Raw genomic sequence first — 20,048 nt, forward strand, 5'->3', positions numbered from 1 at the left:
GTACAATAAATCAATTGAGACAGTTTCATTCAATTCTTTTTATAATACATATTTAAGTAAAATCTACATCAATACACTGATAGTACAAGAAAAAATAGTATATTATTCAAAAAGCGCAAAATGTCTAGGTATTTTTTCTTTAAGAAGACATCCTTTCACTCCCTTATGTATGGTAAAAAATGGACAGAGCGGGGGGGGGGGGGGGGTGGTGTTTCAGACAAACCAGAGAAAGAAAAGCAGAACAACAAAGCAATTAGTGTCTGCTGCAATGACACATGCCAGGTGGGTATCAAAAAAAATATTTTTTCGCTTTTATATACAACAAAGTCTGCTTGGGCTTTTCATATTTGTTTTAATTACAAAATGCATTTGTACAATTAACAATCTAAGGCTGCCCATCAATGTCTGATAGGATGAGCTCTGAAGCGGACGTAGAAATAGGGTCCCTTGTTTTCAGCTTTGTGGGGACTTTTGAAGCCCTTCCTGGAGAATTAGGTTTCCAAATGAGATGGCAGAGCTGGGCCAATGGGAGGAGGCCCTGAGCCCCGTGTTCAGCCTGGGCCAATGGGAGGAGGCCCTGAGCCCCGTGTTCAGCCTGGGCCAATGAGAGGAGGCCCTGAGCCCCGTGTTCAGCCTGGGCCAATGAGAGGAGGCCCTGAGCCCCGTGTTCAGCCTGCGTGGGGACGTCCAGCGAACTATGTGCTGATATCTAGCAGTAGTCCAGAGTCATTTCTCTCTCGCCAAACCCTCCCCGGGCCCTGAGGGGGGCCTCTGGACACCGGGGCCCCTGGGTTTTTGGCATGGAGAGTGGAAGGATGGAGGTTGGCCAGGGGGGGGGTAGACTAGGAGTCCTTCGGGTCCTCTGTGGTGGGTGACTCCCCTGCTTCCTGTGGGTCGCGTGTGGTGGCCGGGTCAGTCTGAGGGGTGGGCGCCGGCCCCACCCGTACGGAGACTGCCGCCGGAGCAGGAGACGTGTGGACGGTTGCCGTGACGACGGAGAGCGGCGGGGCAACACGCTGAACGGAGAGCTGAGGGAGCGCTTGGGCCAGGGCGGCCGGCTTGGCGAGGATAAGCTGGGGCACCGGCCGGCCAGGGGCCAGCTGCAGTGTGGCGGCGGGGGGGGGCGCCTTGGGGCCCACCTGTGTCAGGTGGGTCCCAGCGAGTGTCCTGGCCTGGAGGAACTGCGTGAGCTGGCCCGCCGAGTTGGCCTGCATCAGGCTGGCCAGCTGGTTGGCGGGGATGGTGATGATGGTGATCTTCTCGCCCGCCTTGGCGCCCGCGGCCGGCAGCACCGAGGGCATGGCCTGGATCACCAGCTTGGGCGGCGGGCCTCCGGACGAGCCGCCCATGGCGAGGGGGCCACCGGCGGTGGAGGTGGTGGTGAAGATGGGGGAGGAGTTTAACGTGACCTGGCCCAGCGAGTTGGTCATGACCATGGGCATGGTGCGGATGGACCTGCAGGGGAAGCACAACAAAACATCACCTGCCAGTCGGAACAGGAAAGAAGATGTGACGTGCAGGACAGAATCCCATTTTTCAGACGTAGACTCTCTCTCTCAGAGGTCATTAGGATCGTCTCTCTCTGGTTCTACAGTCGGGCGGTGGACCCACCTGGCCCCGGCGTTGGCGGGGATGACGGTGACGTAGCTGTGCTGGGGCAGCCCCACGCCGCTCTGCTCCTGGGCCAGGTGGTGCACGGCCATCTGGTGCTCGTTGACCATCACCCCCTCGGCGTCCTCCACCTCCTCCCCGTCCTCGTCGTCGATCACGCGGATGTTTTTGGGCATGTCCTTGAACTGGTAGGCCAGGCGCTGGCCCTCCACCTTGGCCAGGATCCCCCGCTGGTAGTAATACCTGATGGAGGGAACACACAGCCTGAATACAGAGAGACTGCGGGAAGCCCACTAACAACATATATAATGTATCAATAATAACAATATAGAATATAATCAAGCTGCTGCGGGACACACAGTCAAGAGTATTGAAAAGTGTGCAACTAATTGTGTTGCCACAGTGTTCTGTTTCGATCCCGGAGTTGGGTTATGACCCAACAAAAGCACTGGAGAGCTTAGGCCTTTTGTTTCTGTGATCACTCCGGGCAACCATGTGGGTCCTCGAGTATAAAAGGGTTAGCACAACATTCATGCCATAATAAGAATTGATTCTGGTATACTGGATAAATCTCAATACCCTCCACTACTACGTGACTACTATAAAATAACCCTAAACCAAGGACAGTGAAGCTGGGACTGCACAATGAAACAGAGCTCAATCAACACCGAGACCGAACAGACCGAACTACAAACCACCCCATTGGTAGTCAGGGTCATCACCTGACCAAATGTCTGGACAATCCTAAACATTCCTATGGGGCCTGCCCTATGTGAGTTGCAGCAAATGGTTGGTTAGATACACATTATATACACAACTGTACATCTTACCTGAGTGCCCGCCCCATGGTCTCGTAGTTCATGTCGGGCTTGTTCTTGTGTTTCCCCCACAGCTTGGACACGGCCTTGGAGTCCACCAGCTTGAAGATGCCCTTTTCCCGCTGCATCCACTTGATGTACCTGGGACATGTGTTCTTGTCCTGCAACAGCTCCAGCAGGAACTCCCACAGGTAGGTGGTGTTTCCTGGAAGAGCATCAAACAACACTCCTAAAGCCTGTGACACACCAGTCCGACTGCCGATCGTCACCAGAAAAGGCAGTCGGACGGATCAGTCGGCTCCCGTGTCCCCGACACGGTCAAAAAATTGCAGAGAACACACCTGACCCGACTACCGACTTGAGTGTACGTTCTGCGCTTGCGCAAGACTTAATGTCTCCATTACAGCAGGCAGCGTTTATCCGTATTGTGGCCCAAAAAAACTAAAACCGGAAATGATGGAACATCTCCTTAGGCCAAAACACAAGAGCATGCTGTCGTCAGTCATTGTTGTCAGCAGAGAGTATTGAGTAGTTAAGAGGGATTGTTGTTGTCATTACTCGCTGAACTGAAAAATCAAAACAAATACGATGGCTTGTAATAAGAACTATAATAAATAATATAACTATAATAAACTTCTCGATCACTAATTGACTAGTCAAGGGCTAGCACTCCACCAATCAGATTGATCAGACTGAACAGTTTGGGCATAGCCGATTCGAAATGTGGAATCGGCGGAAAAAAGAACACAGGCGGCCTTGAAGACGGCCGATCGCAGAGAACACACCAAACAGACTCGTGTCCCCGATTTTGCCAGATTGTCCGACAATCCGGTTGGTGTGTCTGCACCTTATCATGCACATATTTGTGCATGATACGTTTGCCCTTGTTTGCCCTCTCTCTGAACAACTCTAATAAATAACACAGCCCTAGTGCTCTACAAGTTTCTTGTGTCGAGTGAAGATGGGATGCGGGCGGTCTCCTTCAGGAGGTTCTCAGCGCACCTTTACTCTCCCTGGGCCTCTTCTTGATCCCCAGCTCAAAGGAACCATTGGAGGCCGGCTGGTGCGTCTTCGGTTTGCGTCCTCCTGCAGATGCATAGAGCCAGTTCATGTTTGTTTATTGTGAGTGCAACAAAATAACCAAAAAGGAAAAGTGTGATGGCTGAGGTAACATGAGGATGAATCTCCAGGACACCTGTTCATGTGTAGGGCAAACAAGTGAACGGGCCACACATCAACTTGATGTGAGCACAGTTGATCAATTCATTGAGATTTTCTAATTCAGTATTATGGCCAATTGATACAATATGCTGAAAGGGTACAGATATACCTTTAGAAAAATACTGTTTTATAGTGAATCTTAAAACCATGTCACTTAATGTGTGCATTAAAGTTTTAGTAAGCCAAGATCACAGACGCGTTATCAAACTCCTTCTTTTGGGGCAATACTTCCTTAACTTTGGTTTATGCCAAAACGTAGCCACAGAGAAAGAATGCTCTTCAACCAGTGAGATAATTGGCTTACTAGTTAACCAATGCAAAATGAGTAGTGACTGGTGTTCCAGATGTTTCTGAAGAGAGCCCAGCGAACATGGATACTAGTGTGACTCACCGCCTCTCCTCTTCTTCACCGCTGGCTCGCACTCTGAGGGAACAGGGAAAGTGTCTTCCTCCACAGGAGCACACTCCGTGGACACCTCCACCACCGTCTCCATCATCACGTCCTCTGAGGAACACACACGTCACGTGACCATACAACAACAACCCTCTCGACACTACAGTTATGGGCTGTGGACACCGCTGAATGTGGAGGAGAAGACGGGGACTGACCCGAGTTGCGCTCGGGGTGGAGGCCCAGGCCGGGGGATTCCATGTGGAGCAGAGCCTCGGCCGCCTCGAACGTCTTGTCGAAACACACCATGTCATGACCCGACATCTCCACTAGGAAAGCACAGCCAGAAGACGGAAGACATCATGTACTGCACGAAGCTTTAGAACCCTACTGCACAGAGCTTTAGAACCCTAACCCTACTGCACAGAGCTTTAGAACCCTTTAGAACCCTAATCCTACTGCACAGAGCTTTAGAACCATATCTCTACTGCACAGGAGCTTTAGAACCATTAAGGACCCTAAACATACATGCATAGAATTTTAGAACCACTTATGACCCTAGTGCGCAGAGCTGTAGAACCCTTTAGAACCCTAACCCTACTGCACAGAGCTTTAGAACCCTTAAGGACCCTAAACATACTACACAGAGCTTTAGAACCCTTAAGGACCATAACCCTACTGCACACAGATTTAGAACCCATTTTGACCCTAGTGCAAAGAGCTGTAGAACCCTTTAGAAGCATAAACTTACTGCACAGAGATTTAAAACCCTTTAGAACCCTAAACCTACTGCACAGAGCTTATATTTTCTCAAGGATCTTATTTTAAAACAGGGTTAGTTTAAACCAACAAACTTGAACGAGAAAATTCTTTAGGGTAATGCCCCTCTACCCAACCATGAACACTGTTAAAGATACAAGATGTGAGAATCACCAGCAGGGGGCGGCATAGCTCCAAAGAAAGTTTACCTATTGTGTTCTATTATGAAATGCACCCATTTCATTGATTGGGACATATGTCTGCTCATGTATACAGCCTGTGTTCTCACAGTGTGTTGCCCTCACCTTTAGCCACTCTCATACCCAACCAGAACCAAAAGCTGACACCATTGTCAAATTATTTGTTCTATTTTAGCAAATTATTATTATTATTTTTACCTTCATATTTATTATTTACCGTTTCTAAAACGTATGTGGGTCTAGTGGACCTAGTTGGCCTAGTTTCCGGGGTACATAAGACACCATTCACAATTGGTAGATTATGCCAGATAATCAACTACACATAAGCAGAATCTAAACTGTGCATTAACGATATATTACATTTGGTCTACACATGCTTTTAACATGAAACCCAGTTTTGCAAAACTGGGTGCTTAGGCAAAAAACTTTTGATGTGCATAACACTGTATTGTGCCCCCAATCAAAAGTGGTGCTCAGAGGGGTTATGTTGATTATTTAGAATCAAATGCATCCTTAATAACTCCTCTTGAACACAGTTAAGACTCACCTGTCTCGACCACCTCTGTCACCACCTCCTGCTCATCGGCCACGTCCTGCATCAAGTACGTCTCGTCGCCGTACACCAGCACCTGGGCAGCATAGCACTGCTCCACCTGGGCACTGGGCACCTCCTCCACGATCACCGCCGGGCACTCCTCCTCCTCCTCCTCCACCTCCTGGAGCACCATGCCTCCATCATCTCCCTCGACCACCACCTCCTCCTCCTCCTCCTCCTCCTGTACAGTCACCTCCTCGATCACCACCTCCTCCTCCTGCTGCACCACCTCCTCCTCCTCGCAAGCATATGGGTCACTCTGCTCAGCCAACATCAGGAGGCACAAATCAAATCATCCATGGATCATTGCAGTGTTACCTTGTTTGCATCCAAAAAATAATCTTAAATCAGCAAAAGGGAAAGCAATTTAGAAATGATTTCCAACAACTAGTATTATTGAAATAGAGATCTTCTCATGCATACGGATGGACACGACCACAGTCACAAAAGTCTGATACTGTTGCTGAGATGGAGCCCTATGAAATCCGTTTTATTATTTTCCAAATTCCGTTTTTTCCTTTTTTTTTCCAGAATTCTGTGTTTTAAGATTTTTGCTCATTTTATCATCAGAGATGCTTTTATGAATTACTAAAATGTCAACAAAGATATATAACAGTAAATCTTTAGAACTATGTAACGACAGTGAGCTAGATGGAGAGGCAGACAGCTGTTGACAGCATCGTGATATTTCATAACGGTCGTTTGGGAATAATAATATTCATGCAGACAGCTCAGAAATTAAGATTTTTAGAACGATCTTCAATAAATAGGGTTAGGGTCATCTTTTAGTCTAACACACAGGGCCATGAGTTTGTCGGCGACTGCTCTCATTATCTCGCAACTCTCCCCTGTTCGCAATGCTTCACTAGAAACAAGCTTTTCAGTTTTTTCTAAGGGCACGTCAGACTCCGCTCAGCCACAAAGTCCTTAATAGATTTGCGTCTTGAATCTGCGGATCATTTGTACAAGTTCTGGTGGTTTGAAGTGGCATGCTCTGGTAACACGGAGCTGTTTTTACGTGGGGGAGGACTTTGACATGTTTCTCAAAGTAGTGACGTTGTGAGGTGACAATCCTACGCACCCTCACAAAACGCTGCAATGGAAAATGGACTTGTGTATTTATGCCAACTATGTCTGTAATTTGACAACTATTAAATCATTAGGTTACTACAATAATCAGGCCAAATTTTGATATTATTTCTGGAAATTGTCGGATATTATGGACAATTTCGCAAATTCTGCCAGATTCCACGTTTTACAGTTAATTCCATTTTTAGTACCAGATTCCACGATTCCGTCCACGATTTCCGCACTGCGGAAATCATAGGGCCCTACTGAGAAAACTGACAGTTTTTGATGAGTTGTACTCATCAAATAAAAGATGGTGTATACACACTGTACTTGGTTTATAACCTTGGATAGAACCCAATGGATAGAACCCAATGAAGCCCACCATATTGGCAGCCCTGAGCTTGATTCCCAAACAGTGTTATCCCTACATACGGTCTTCGGTGTGAAGAGGAGCTTGGCTTACCTGCTGCGGGTCCTCCATCACGGTGACATATTCAACTATGTTCCCTCCGCTGTCTGACATCACAACAGAAGTCATCACTCATTCCTGCCAAAAAAAAACAAACACCAAGGTTCAATAAGTGTAAGTCGATGACAGAATTTTGGCTTCTCCTTGCATTTCTATACAAGCAGGCTATCGTGTGCTCTGCTCCTGGAGACCCCTGTATTCATTCAGTGTTGGAGCCTTAGTGTACTGTAGTGGGCATTAGTGTTGGAGCCTTAGTGTACTGTAGTGTACATTCGTGTTGGAACCTTAGTGTACTGTAGTGGGCATTAGTGTTGGAGCCTTAGTGTACTGTAGTGTACATTCGTGTTGGAACCTTAGTGTACTGTAGTATACTGCAGTGTTGGAGCCTTAGTGTACTGTAGTGTGCATGAGTGTTGGAGCCTTAGTGTGCTGCAGTGTTGGAGCCTGACGCTGTGTTTACTTTATGAGGCGCTAGCTGAGAGGCTCAGCTTCTTCAACTTAACGCTTATCTGCAGGATTATATCAACGCATTACGGTAAGTTACACGCTACTAACACCAAATTAAGGTTAAAATGACTCAATGAGAGCATTAAACACTAATGTTAAGTTTCCAGGTTCCTCAACGGTAGCGGTCCTTAGCACAGTAGCTCCAGCTAACAAACAATTAGCTTAGCTTCAGAGATCGCTAACTCTTCCTTCGTGCTACATCTAATCAGCAAGCTACACTTGTCAACAGCGGGCAGATACTACTTGTTCTTTATTCCCCCATACCTTTTGAGCTTCTTCAGGATAAACTGTTTCCTTCTGCCGCGTAGTGGGCCCTCCTGGAGCTAATGTTAGCTACCAGAGTATACTGGAGCTAATGTGAGCTAATAGTTAGCAGGGCCGAGCGCTTCCTTGTGTTGGAATAAACAAGTGATCAAGATGCAGTTACTGAAAACTACATTGAAAAGGTATCTTCAACAATAAATACCGAAACAAAATCAAATTTTAGTTCCATCAGTAGTATTTGGATTAATCCTTGTTTCGTTGCTTTCCGGCGCGCCAGCTCTGAGCCGTAGGACCTCCTGCTGCCCTGGGATGACGCATGACGTAATGACGTCATGACGCAAGCTCTGAGCCGTAGGACCTCCTGCGGCCCGCTGGAATGACACATGACGTGATGACGCAACGACGGGTTCCAGTAACAACAAACCCCCCGCCTGTACCTTTCTAATTATTAAAATGTGTTATTAAACGAGCAAATGGCCCACTATGTAACCCAAGTACATTTGCATTCGTGTACGATAATTATTTGTATCATTTATGTAAAAACCATACCATTATATTCGTTTTACTTTTTTATTCACATTCACATTTAACCTACACAAAAGGTTTCACAATTAATTATGACCTCTGTAAACCATGACAGAAGAAAATGTGCAGAATAGACATTATTCAATATGCTCCTGTTCCTTATCTTCACTCTTCCTGAATTGTATTTTAAAGTATAAGCAAACACAAGCAAATTGAGTAATCAGAAGGAAAAGATAGCTGGAAAAGTATTTGAAACTAATTTCCATATTTAGCTAGCTGTAAAATGTAACATAGCAAGAACTCTACTCCTCAAGCATATTCCTTTGACACTAAACACAAACACCTTATAAAGCAACCGTTTCATAATTCTCCAATTCAAACATTAATTAGCTTACCAGCATCCAATTTACGTATCTTATTAACCATACACAATTGCATTTATTCCTTCCTCAGGAAACAAAAAACATTTCCAACAACAAGGTCTACATGTAAATCCTGGTCAACCCATGTCTTAAACAACTCAAGTCTTCCATCACTGTGTGTAAAAGTGGCTGAGAGCTATTGTCCATCAACATTCAGAAACAGGAGCACATTCCCTTTGCAGAACATTTCATTGAATATGCGTACCACATCATAAAGCTGAATTAACTGGGCTTTAAAAAAAATAAATCTTTTAGCAAAGATTTTCTTTGAGGGACTATTTCTCATATTTATCCCTTCTGCCAAGTATCACAAGTGGAGTGAAAGTATCAAGGCCCAAAACTGTTTATCCATTCTGTGAAACATGGAACGTTTTCCATAAGCACAGTGATGTAGGGCTTCAGTAGTGGATCGTTGATGGCATGCAATAAAGTGCCATTAGGTTACTATTGTCATTTCGATGGCTCATTGTTGCACAATGCATTTTGATAAAGTTGCTTGAGCAGTTACTTTGAGTTGTAAAATAACTTTATATTTTTATTGCAAAAACTGCTAGAGACAAGAACTTGGGATCGAAAAAGGCACATCCATCCATTCTGCACGGAGGGAGTCTTTGTTGATTAATTTACTGTTGGGAAAAAGAAACTGTTAAAAAGCCACGTAATAAAATTGGAAGTAGTAACCCCTTAAATGCAATGTGATCACAGTTAATGCTCCTGATTAAGAGGAAAGCCACAGTACCTCTCGCAAGATCTACTGCATTTGCATCCTTAGAAGCACCCTCTCTTGGCTCTAAAAGACAATGTATAAATACATGTTAGACTTTCCACATTCATTACAATACAGTAACTACCAATGCCATGGATTAATCATTGAACAGCAATAATTAAGTATTTCTGTGGTGAATAAGTTCTCCAGATACCTCAGAGGGAGCGTCATCGTCTGGCGCTGGGATGAGTCTTCCAGTCGCCGGCCCCACACCGAGTACTTTGGGGTTTTTCTCGCTCTTGGGCGCTCCTTCCAGTACTACAACGATGTACTCCCTCTTGGGCTCGTTGGCCTGGGTCTCCTCCGAAACGGGTGAGTCAACATCCCCAGCTGGAGCGGATGCGGACACCGGACCAGATGGTTCTGGGGAACCATCCTCCACTGAAGCCTCAGCCTCTGCTGATGCAGCTTCAGCAGCAATGACTTCTAAAGATGGTGTGGCCTCTTCCAATGGCGCCGCCTCAACAGGTGCAGGGGCCTCAACTTCCACGGGTGCAGGGGCCTCTTCCACTGGCGCCGCCTCAACGGGCGCAGGGGCCTCTTCCACTGGCACAGCCTCAACGGGCGCAGGGGCCTCTTCCACTGGCACAGCCTCAACAGGCGCAGGGGCCTCCTCCACTGGCACAGCCTCAACGGGCGCAGGGGCCTCCTCCACTGGTGCAGCCTCAACGGGCGCAGGGGCCTCTTCCACTGGCACAGCCTCTTCCACAGGCGCCGCCTCAACGGGCGCAGGGGCCTCTTCCACTGGCACAGCCTCAACGGGCGCAGGGGCCTCTTCCACTGGCACAGCCTCAACAGGCGCAGGGGCCTCCTCCACTGGTGCAGCCTCAACGGGCGCAGGGGCCTCTTCCACTGGCGCAGCCTCTTCCACTGGCACAGCCTCAACGGGCGCAGGGGCCTCCTCCACTGGTGCAGCCTCAACGGGCGCAGGGGCCTCCTCCACTGGTGCAGCCTCAACGGGCGCAGGGGCCTCCTCCACTGGTGCAGCCTCAACGGGCGCAGGGGCCTCCTCCACTGGTGCAGCCTCAACAGGCGCAGCGGCCTCTTCCACTGGCGCAGCCTCAACGGGCGCAGGGGCCTCTTCCACTGGCGCAGCCTCTTCCACTGGCACAGCCTCAATGGGCGCAGGGGCCTCTTCCACTGGTGCAGGGGCCTCCTCCACTGGTGCAGCCTCAACAGGCGCAGGGGCCTCTTCCACTGGTGCAGCCTCAACGGGCGCAGGGGCCTCTTCCACTTGCACAGCTTTAACAGAGACCGGCTCAAGTGGGACAGGGGCCTCTTCCACAGGTAGGATTGCGTCGATTATCTCAGCAACCCTTAGTGTCTCAACCGTAGAGGCAGCTGCGAGCACTGCAACACAAAAGCCAGCCATTCAAAACATCACAGACTCTCGTCACAACAAATAAAGTGCTGCGAGTTTATGATTGTAGATATGAAAGAAATGCAAATATAGTTTGCTTAATAAGGCAAGTTGGCGAGTGTATAAACATGACATTCGATAGCAAACTACCAAATGTGCTCATAAATAAATTAAAAAACATTGAGTAAATCATCCTTCAGAACTACATGTGAAAACACCTATTGGAACACTTTCTATAATATGCAATACCTTGAAGATTTAAAGCACCAATATATATATTGATGCACGCAGACCAAATTCAGACAAAAAGACTGGAGTAAATCCTTTTCATGTTGATAGAACTTTATTGTATGGCTTAATGAGTAACCTCCCACACCAATTTTAACCCATTGAGTCTACACATCGTTGGAGTTTTGTTCATTAGCTACTTTTCCCTCTGCATTATGACAGATCAACAGTTGGAAAAAAAAAAATCACACCCCTAAATTAAAAGCATGTACACAATCTCAGATCCATCGCTTTTAGGTTTAGTCACAGCCGCATGACTAAAGAAAAATGTACACTCACTCTGATATATGGCAAAGAAACACAATTATAAATTAAAAATGTACAGTGTTTGTCAAGTCTCCCATAAAGAGAATCCAGATATTGAATAATTGGTTTAAATAGAAGAATACTAACGCATTCAAATGAATTGTTCCACCTGCTGCCATTTAATAAATGGGAACATTGCCTCTGTACCAGTGGACAGGTTAACATTAAGAATCTGATTAGGTTAATGCAAAGCATAAATCAAAGTGGTATTACAGGGTAGCTGGATGAGGAAAGTTTGATAAATGCTATCTGTGGATCTCACCAATAGTGGTTTTACAAGTTCATTCATTGCATTTACCCACTTCCAATAACCAGGGGTACATTTGGGACTTCCACTCCACATCTAGGCTCTCATAACGATGCATTGAATGAGGAGAGCTGACACATTGTAAAACTTGGAAGCTAGGACATTTGGCTCCATCCAAGAATAAATATTAGACATCTACAGTGGGGTCAATGTATGCATTTGGGATGATTTAGTGTCTAGGACTGAGGAGCAGGGGACGTTACACTGGCTGAGGGGGGGGCGGGGGGGGGGGGTCTGAAAAGGCTTTAGGAGGTGGACAGCTGTGCCTCCGTGCTCCCCTTCACCCCGGCTCAGACCTTAGGAGGAATCTGCTTCCTCCACAAGGGGAGCAGCAGCCGTACCGTTGTTCTCCGTCTCGGTTGCCGCCGGCTCCGTCACCGCCTGGCCGGCCTCCTCCGTCAGCGCCTGGGCCGCCTCCTCCACGGCTTCAGCCACCTGCGCCACCTCCTCTGCCACTGCCTCCACTTCCTGTGCAACCTCGACCACCGCCTCTGCAGCCTCTACCACCAACTCGGCGGCTTCAGCAACCACCTCGGCCACCTCCTCCACCACAGTAGCCTCCACCACTGAGTCTTCTCCAGGAGCCTCCACCTCCACCGTCTCTACAGGTGCCTCCGCCTCCTCGGCAGCCTCAGCTTCTACCTCAGCAGCTTCTTCTTCAGAGGCCGCTTCCTCCTCCTCCTCCTCACCTGTAACCAAGGAGACAGCGGAGGGGTTAGTCCTGGTTTGAGTGGAGGTGTTCGTATCCCTAGATAATAAAAAGGGCCCAACACGGATATAAAACATGCAATTACATGGCAACTTAAGAGTCAAATCTTAGAAACACAAGCATAGTAATTGAAAATAAAAAAAATCTTAAAAAGGGAATATCTAAAAATACTAAAGTGAAACACTTTCCAAAAAAAAACCATTTACTGGCTAATCACATTGCTCGTCATTTTGTAACCACTGCGATCCCGTACATCTTGAGGAACAGCCGTAGCACCCGTCACCAAGAGACCTTACCAGCTTTCCCTGTGCGGTGCTCGTCCCAACCGCAGGAGCCCAACACCGCTAGCGTGTCAGACTACAAAAAGGTGCATGCAAACCCAAAGGAAGGAGAGAGGAGAACAGGACAATAGGGAGAAGGGCAGACATTAAACTAAAGAAAGGCAGGTTAAAGTGAAGGGAGGTAGTGGGGCGGGCATATATTGTGTCTTACCATCATTAACATGCGGTCGGTTAATTATAAACTAGTCAAAACAGTTTAGAGAAGTGAGAAGTGAGACGTACATCAAGACAACCAAAGTAGTTTACTTTGTGCAGATTTTAATCCCTCCCAAATACACTGGCTGTTACATTTCAGGCATTAGCAAACCTATTGGCCATCCAAATATAATGCAATACAGTAATTACAGATTTTTGTACATAGCAAGTCCATTCCTCCTATTCCCAGAAGGTTGCTAATGAAAATGTTTGTGTGTGAAGAATCGAATAGAGGAGCAGCAGCACCAAAAGTTCAAAGCAAGGTCACATCTCAGTGTTGAGACGATATTTTTGTTCACAGGAAGAGTGAAAAGAGCGATGAAAAGTTGTTCAGTCGCTGGTCCACAAAAAAGCAAAAATCAAAGCCAGTTCTAGGAGGGGAAGCCCGAGGGTCCCGGGGAACTTAGCGTTAGCATTAAGCTGGAAAGAGTAAAGAAAGAGAATTAGGGTTTACCAGTAAATTAGACTAAACAATGTCATAGTTACTCCAAAATCAACCAAAAAGGAAATATGGTTTCAAGACTCATGGAAAATGAGCAGCAGGTGAATTGCAAGACTCATGGAAAATGTGCAGCAATTTTGCTCCAAAACACTTTGACTATAGCACACTACTCAGGAGTCTGTCTGTTGTTCTCACTTGGTGCACAGGTTGGGAACGGATTGGGAACATTTGTTTGTATACAAATGTATTCGTTTTGGTAAATCAAAAATAATAGGTGTCAAGGATAGAAGGGAAGGAGAGATGTGCCCAGGAACAGTAGAAAGAAGGGGGGCCTAGGTCCCTGTTCGCACCAATTTAGGTCTTTGGACAACAAGGTGAATTCAGGAAAGGTGGAGGAAAACAGGGTTGTCAACGTTCTGCCAGCTCAAATGCAACTATGGAAAATCCATCGTTTATTCATAGTCAATAATACCCAAGAGCCATTTGTTAAGCATATGTGCATCATGTGACTCAATCTATGTATAGATTGGGTCACATGATGCCTTTGCAAAAAAAATTAAGTCAGTAGCTAACCAGTAGAATAAGATGAGAAACGCCCACCTGAATACAAAGATGGTGGCATGAATTTAAACAAATACCACCATGAACTGTTTGATGATACAAACTTTGCCACTTGTGCTCCCACACAATGAGTTTATGGTAAAGAGCAAGAATAAATGAAAGGATTATTGTAGTAAAATGCACAGGACAGATCATACCCCATGCCACCAGTGATTAGTCAGAAAGAGAGCCAGGCCATGCTTATGAAGGACATCAGCAGAACTCACCTTGACCTGCAACACAGAATACAAATAAAATGCTCTCATTAGAAGAGGTTATGTGAACCACAACTGCCAAGTCGCCAGAATGAATTACCAAAGTATATCAGGTACGCTCAATATGCCTAACATTCCAACTCTAGCATAATAATAATGAAGATGTTATGGCATATGGCAATCCCAAGTGATGCACTTACATGAAATGTATGGGAACAAATGCATGCCAAATACTTTGCAGCCTTACAATATTTTAGCATCTCATCTCCTGTTAATACCTAGTAAAACACATGTTGTGTTAACATGCGTTTTACTGCCACCTCGTTAGATACCAGGAAACCCATGAGAATCAAACCTGTTCATGAAACACTTTCAGTAATCTTCATCTCATTGTTAAATGATGAAAGGCAGGACTCAACATAGTGGGCGAGTACATTGCTTTAACAAGAAAATAAACCATTTCTAAACATTGGAGATTCAGTGACTAAAGCTTGTGAAGACCAACAGGCAAAAGGGAATGTACTTACTCTTGGGTGGCCATGGTTTGGGCACCCAGTCCGTCTTAGGTCTAGCTTGGATCTGTTCCACGCGGTCATTGTACCGGGTATGGTCGGTCGACACGGTGTTATACACCTGATGAGAACCCATAACACAAGTATTAACATCAAACTGGACAGAAGCATTCTTATGACCGTCGCTCCTCTAGGTTCAGTGTCCCATTGAAAAGTTAGGAGCCATGAGGCTTTAAGAAAGGCAAAATATGCAACATAGACACCTAGTGTTTAAAATAGATACTGTAGTCCAAATATTGTAGAGTTGTCCCCATAAGCCTAACGTTTAGAATGCGGTCACTTTGTCATCCTTAACCCAAATGCTGCCACACCAACAACTCATTTGACATGGTGTAAATGAGTTTGTACCTGAGTAAATGTTCAGTAACTAGACTAGCAGTCATACTTAAGTTTTATCACGTTATGGTTAGTCCCGTTAGGTCTTATTTCGTATTCAAGTCTGTCTAATTAGATAGTAACAGTAGTTAACATACAATTGTAAGTCCACATTAGCGGGGCCTATCCATTCAGCAGGAGCAAACATTTAATTGAGACAGAGGCGTAATACGCGGTCAAAACAATCAAGCTAAAATAACTATAAGTTAGCCTGCAAAGTGGATATGAGGCCATTGCTGATCCAGTGAACACTACAGATTCTTCTTGCATTATCCCAAATGATTTGTGACAGTGTTCAATCGAGGACAAAACTCGACAAGATACAACAAAGGATTAGTCCTTTTAGTGGGGAAATGTTACATACATCTTGATTCTATTTTCAAAAGGTGAATGGAAAACGTGGTACTTACATACGCGAGGGAGCCTGCGAACGCTCCACCACATAGCAGAGCGTAGACGATGTTCTCCCCCGAGCCCCCGGGCACAGAGGACATCTGCCGCCGCTGCACAACTACAAGAAATATACACAATTACAAATATATATAATATATATATCAAGGCCTACATGTTTTCCATTACTGGATCTAACATTTTATTTCCAATTTCACTGTGCCAATAATGATGGGTCAAGAAAATTGGCATGATCATTTATTAAGCCAATAGTTTATGAATGTTAAAGTACATACACCGTCAACATAAACAGCTGACATATAAAAGTTCTAATTTATAACAGAATGACAAGTTGTCATCTTAATGTAATATGATCAATCACATTTTACATGTGCCACAACACAACAAGCATTAGCTCGAAACGGAGGGGATGAGAGAGGTGAAGACTTAACGCAGGCTTATGACCACTCCCTTCCTGACTGGCAAGAGATTTAGTTGGACAAAAATATGCATGCTGGCGTGTCAAATACAAGCCAGTATACCCAGTCTCCACAATAGATTTGGTAGAACCTGACTTGTTGCCTTGCATCTTCAGCTGCCATAGTTCAAGCGGAGGCAAATTTCTAAATCAAACTGGTATTTTCAGTAGTCTACTTCTGAATGGGCAGTTCCAATGGGTATAACTAACACACACAATTTACATTGACTGGGGGGGGGGGGGGGGGGGTCCACACTGCAGGCAGAATGGATTATTTAGCTTGGGGTCACAGGTCGGAAAACCTTTTACTGGAGGTACAGAGGGACACATTGTTTTGTGTTTCTGACAATATTTATTTAGTCTGGTGCTTGAACAATTTCATTAATCAATAGGTCGATTCCTTATTCAAGGGTATACATCAAGAAACTACTTAGGAAATTATATTCTTTAGTTATGGAATGAATGACAGCTTTGTTATGTCATGTTAAAAAACTCAACCTCCCCCCCCATCTCTCATTAAGCGGTCCACTAGCGGAGAAATTAAATAAAGGGGCAGCAGCAGGTTCATGCGAAGTACCGAGTCATGTTTGGGTCCCCCTTGGAGACAATAAAGAGGATTACACTAAAACTTGAGCAAGGTTCGTCTAATCTTTATGTAGTTCCTGATAAGAGGAAAGTTCAGCTTAGCCACTAGTATAGCGCGGGGTCAAGTTGCTCTGGCCTCTGCGCTTCGTGAGAGCTGTGCTATGGTGGACGCCCAAAACGCACAGCACATAACATGAATGCCTTCCTGTGACGCGGCCGTCCTTTACATCGAGACCCCGTCAGTGTCACGCACCACGTGACGCAGCTCCCTCCATGGAGATGAAGGTCAAACTTAACGCATTTCTTTGTAAATGTATAGTAGGCCTACTGTCCCAAATATGACATTAGGATGGGATGCAATGGCCTACTTGTTTCCATTTGGTAATCCCGTTTAGGATGTCCGGGGGTAGTTCAGTCATTTAAAATAGCGATGCTTCAATGCGACCCGCAGTGAAGAACCAGAAACCCAATTAAGATCACAAGAGGTTTGTAACGAGTTGGATGGCATTGCCTTCATACAGCCACGTCGTTTTTGTACATGGCGTGCACACATTTCAAACAGCAAAACCGATAAGTCAGTAAAGATGTAATAAATCTGCATATTCATTATATTTGATATGGTAGAATAGGCCTAGGACATCTCAAACTAAATTGCGATATCCATAAATACAATTTGACCTTCAGGTGCTTTCGTCTACGACCCGCTGCATCCCTCTGGTTGCATGTATGAACACATCTTACATAATAGAACAAAATGTTCTAGCAGGCCTCTGGTGAAGTACGAATCCCAGCCGGTCGCCATGATGGAATAATGTACGGACCCTATGCGTCTCAGGACCGGGATCCAGCACATACCAGAGCCAACTCGACGTCTGGCCATCGGTAGTCCTTACCGTCCTTTGGGCCCCTGAAGGCTGCTCTCCGAACCAAGGGCCCGCACTTCTGCCAGGCTGCTCTGCAGGAAAACATCGTTGTTGCAGGGATGCGGCTAGTACAGATGGGAGATTAAGGTGTCTCGCAAAAGGCTCGATGAGGACTGGAGCAGCGCCGCTCACTAATCTGAGTCTGACCGCGTGGACTGCAGACGCTTCGTCTGTCCTGCCAACTCTTGCGCAATGTAGGCGCGCACGCCACCGATACCGCCCCCTTTGACGTCACATGTCATTTAACTAAAGGTAATGAGACTATGAGCTAAACTACAGGTTTACATTTAGCAGACGCTTTTATACAAACGACTTATATAATTACATTTGTCAGAAGAAAGAGAAACAACAATGTATCGCTGTCGGTGCAGAAAGGATGCACTTACAGCTACTAGGTAAACCCATTCCCCTTATTCAATAAAGATAGGTAGGATAAGACAAAGATAGGTAGGATAAGACACATATAGGTAGGATAGGACAAAGATCGGTAGGATGTGTGTCTGAGAAGCCTTGTGCACAATGCATATTCAACGAAAAATAAAGAAACAAAACGATATGCATACTGTCAACAAACGTACATTTGGTGTTGTTATTGTTACTCAATTAAAGGGGTAAGAGAAAGAATATCAATATCATTTCTCGGGCGCAAAGTTCAAAGTTCCCAAAAAGTCTTTATGGCTATTTAATCTTTTTTTCTCATTTGTTCTTCCTGACTTTGAAATTGGTTTACTTAAAAAACATTTAACAAAATAAAATATCTTGAATGAAACATGAAATCATTCACTTTTAAACAGGAAACATTTAGTAAAGAGTATATAGATTGTTTTGGTTCAATTTTGATTCAGCCATTATACTTATCTTTTAGAAATAGGCTAGATAGTCATTGTCTCTACAAAAGTTCTTAATTGATGATTGTGAACCAGATTTATGGCATCAATTAAACTACATTTAGGTACATATTATAATCAATTGTATTTAGTATGTTTATATGTTGTTTTTCTCCCACAAACAATAATAACGTCACAGTGTATGTGGAACATTTTATTACAGTCATGGTTTACAATTAAATACAAGGAGATCCCGGGGGACAGTGGCAAATAGTGCATCCTACAGGACAGACCACAGCCGCAAGGACAGAGCATCCTGTGTAGAAATGGGAAAAATTAATACAAAAAACACTTACTTGGAGTATCATGTATATATGATCTTAATTTAGGGGAACACTTACTTTATTCCAAGCCATTCCTCACTTTGTACTCATTCACATCAGTGCTGTGTTGCTTGAAGAGCTAAGATGGTCAACAAGTAGAGAGATGCTGTTAAACACACAACAGAAAACACCTGGACATCACATCATTCTAAGTTCAGACCTGGACATGATCCAGATCATTCCAAGTTCACACCTTCTTTTGTACTACAGACAGCTTGTGACAACAAAAAACCAACAGACTGTATTAAATAGGTATTAATAAGGTTTACAACAGACTGTATTAAATAGGTAGGCCTACTAGTAAGGTTTACAACAGACTGTATTACATATGTATTAATAAGGTTTACAATAGCCTGTATTAAATAGGTATTAATAGAGACTGTATGAGGTATAAATATGGTAATAAGGTAATATGAATACGGGAAAATTAATAAGGGTTAATACGTTAATATGAATAAGGGTTAATTCGGTAGGCTAATACGATAATATGAATAAGGTTAATACGGTAATATGAAAAAGGGTTAATGAGGTAATATGAATAAGGTTTACAGATTGTATGAGGTAAGGCGGTAATATGAATAAGGTATGGTAATATTAATAAGGTTACCAGGCCCCAGAGGAAAGCAGCCGTCCCGAAGGAGAGTCCCACCCGCAGCCAGTTGGGATGGACCGTGTCTGGTTTGGAGGCTGTGAACACAGACCTGCTCCCGACTGCACCAACAAAGAATACTTTTGATTAATACATAATAACAATATAATAATAATAATAATAATAATAATGATAAAGATAATACATTATCCAATAAACCTAGGAAATATATATGCTAGTATGAATCCATAATACAGACTATGTGGTGGCTAACAGTGCTATGCTATTGCTAAGCAAAGGTCAAGCCTTACAATCAATGAGGGCATCTTACTAATTGTATCCTACTATAACGAGAGGCCATTATATTAAATAAGGATTAAAGTACTGCTAAAGGATGAACCTACCTTTACTGACAGTACGAGACAATAGGTTGCTGAGAGTCATGTTTGCTACAGGACGTCTGGATACTGCGACCGTAACAATCTGCGATTGATTACAAATCCTGGCAGCCCTGGTCTGGCGATAGAGGATCACAGATAGCATG

At 44.8% G+C, this 20,048-nt stretch overlaps 3 protein-coding genes across 4 annotated transcripts; all 3 read right to left on the reverse strand.

The window, feature by feature from the left end:
• Positions 1 to 42: 42 nt before the first annotated feature.
• On the reverse strand, positions 43 to 8,202 carry elf2a (E74-like factor 2a (ets domain transcription factor)). 2 transcript variants are annotated; one of them, XR_014633644.1, is made up of 10 exons: positions 7,907 to 8,202; positions 7,130 to 7,213; positions 5,548 to 5,854; positions 4,260 to 4,370; positions 4,042 to 4,155; positions 3,432 to 3,515; positions 2,442 to 2,634; positions 1,612 to 1,854; positions 557 to 1,455; positions 44 to 517 (listed from the first exon to the last, which is right to left on the reverse strand). XR_014633644.1 is itself a non-coding variant. In XM_084469221.1 (9 exons), exons 2-9 carry the CDS (start codon positions 7,202 to 7,204, stop codon positions 843 to 845), a joined length of 1,740 nt encoding a protein of 579 aa, XP_084325347.1. In that variant the 5' UTR covers positions 7,205 to 7,213; positions 7,907 to 8,202; the 3' UTR covers positions 43 to 842. The 2 variants fall into 2 exon arrangements, 1 of the variants encoding a protein (XP_084325347.1); XM_084469221.1 differs by having other exon boundaries at positions 43 to 1,455.
• Positions 8,203 to 8,550: 348 nt separating this feature from the next.
• mgarpa (mitochondria localized glutamic acid rich protein a) lies at positions 8,551 to 17,864 on the reverse strand. The gene is made up of 7 exons (XM_084469980.1): positions 17,676 to 17,864; positions 15,740 to 15,840; positions 14,910 to 15,015; positions 12,222 to 12,569; positions 9,774 to 10,969; positions 9,593 to 9,643; positions 8,551 to 9,479 (listed from the first exon to the last, which is right to left on the reverse strand). Exons 1-6 carry the CDS (start codon positions 17,749 to 17,751, stop codon positions 9,605 to 9,607), a joined length of 1,866 nt encoding a protein of 621 aa, XP_084326106.1. The 5' UTR covers positions 17,752 to 17,864; the 3' UTR covers positions 8,551 to 9,479; positions 9,593 to 9,604.
• Positions 17,865 to 18,731: 867 nt separating this feature from the next.
• On the reverse strand, positions 18,732 to 20,020 carry ndufc1 (NADH:ubiquinone oxidoreductase subunit C1). Its single transcript, XM_084469874.1, has 4 exons — positions 19,909 to 20,020; positions 19,523 to 19,626; positions 18,934 to 18,994; positions 18,732 to 18,848 (listed from the first exon to the last, which is right to left on the reverse strand). Exons 1-3 carry the CDS (start codon positions 19,946 to 19,948, stop codon positions 18,935 to 18,937), a joined length of 204 nt encoding a protein of 67 aa, XP_084326000.1. The 5' UTR covers positions 19,949 to 20,020; the 3' UTR covers positions 18,732 to 18,848; position 18,934.
• Between the last annotated feature and the right edge of the window lie 28 nt (positions 20,021 to 20,048).

The sequence above is a fragment of the Micromesistius poutassou genome (genome assembly GCF_964030765.1).
Source record: "Micromesistius poutassou genome assembly, chromosome: 6".
NCBI classification, from domain to species: Eukaryota; Metazoa; Chordata; class Actinopteri; order Gadiformes; family Gadidae; genus Micromesistius; species Micromesistius poutassou.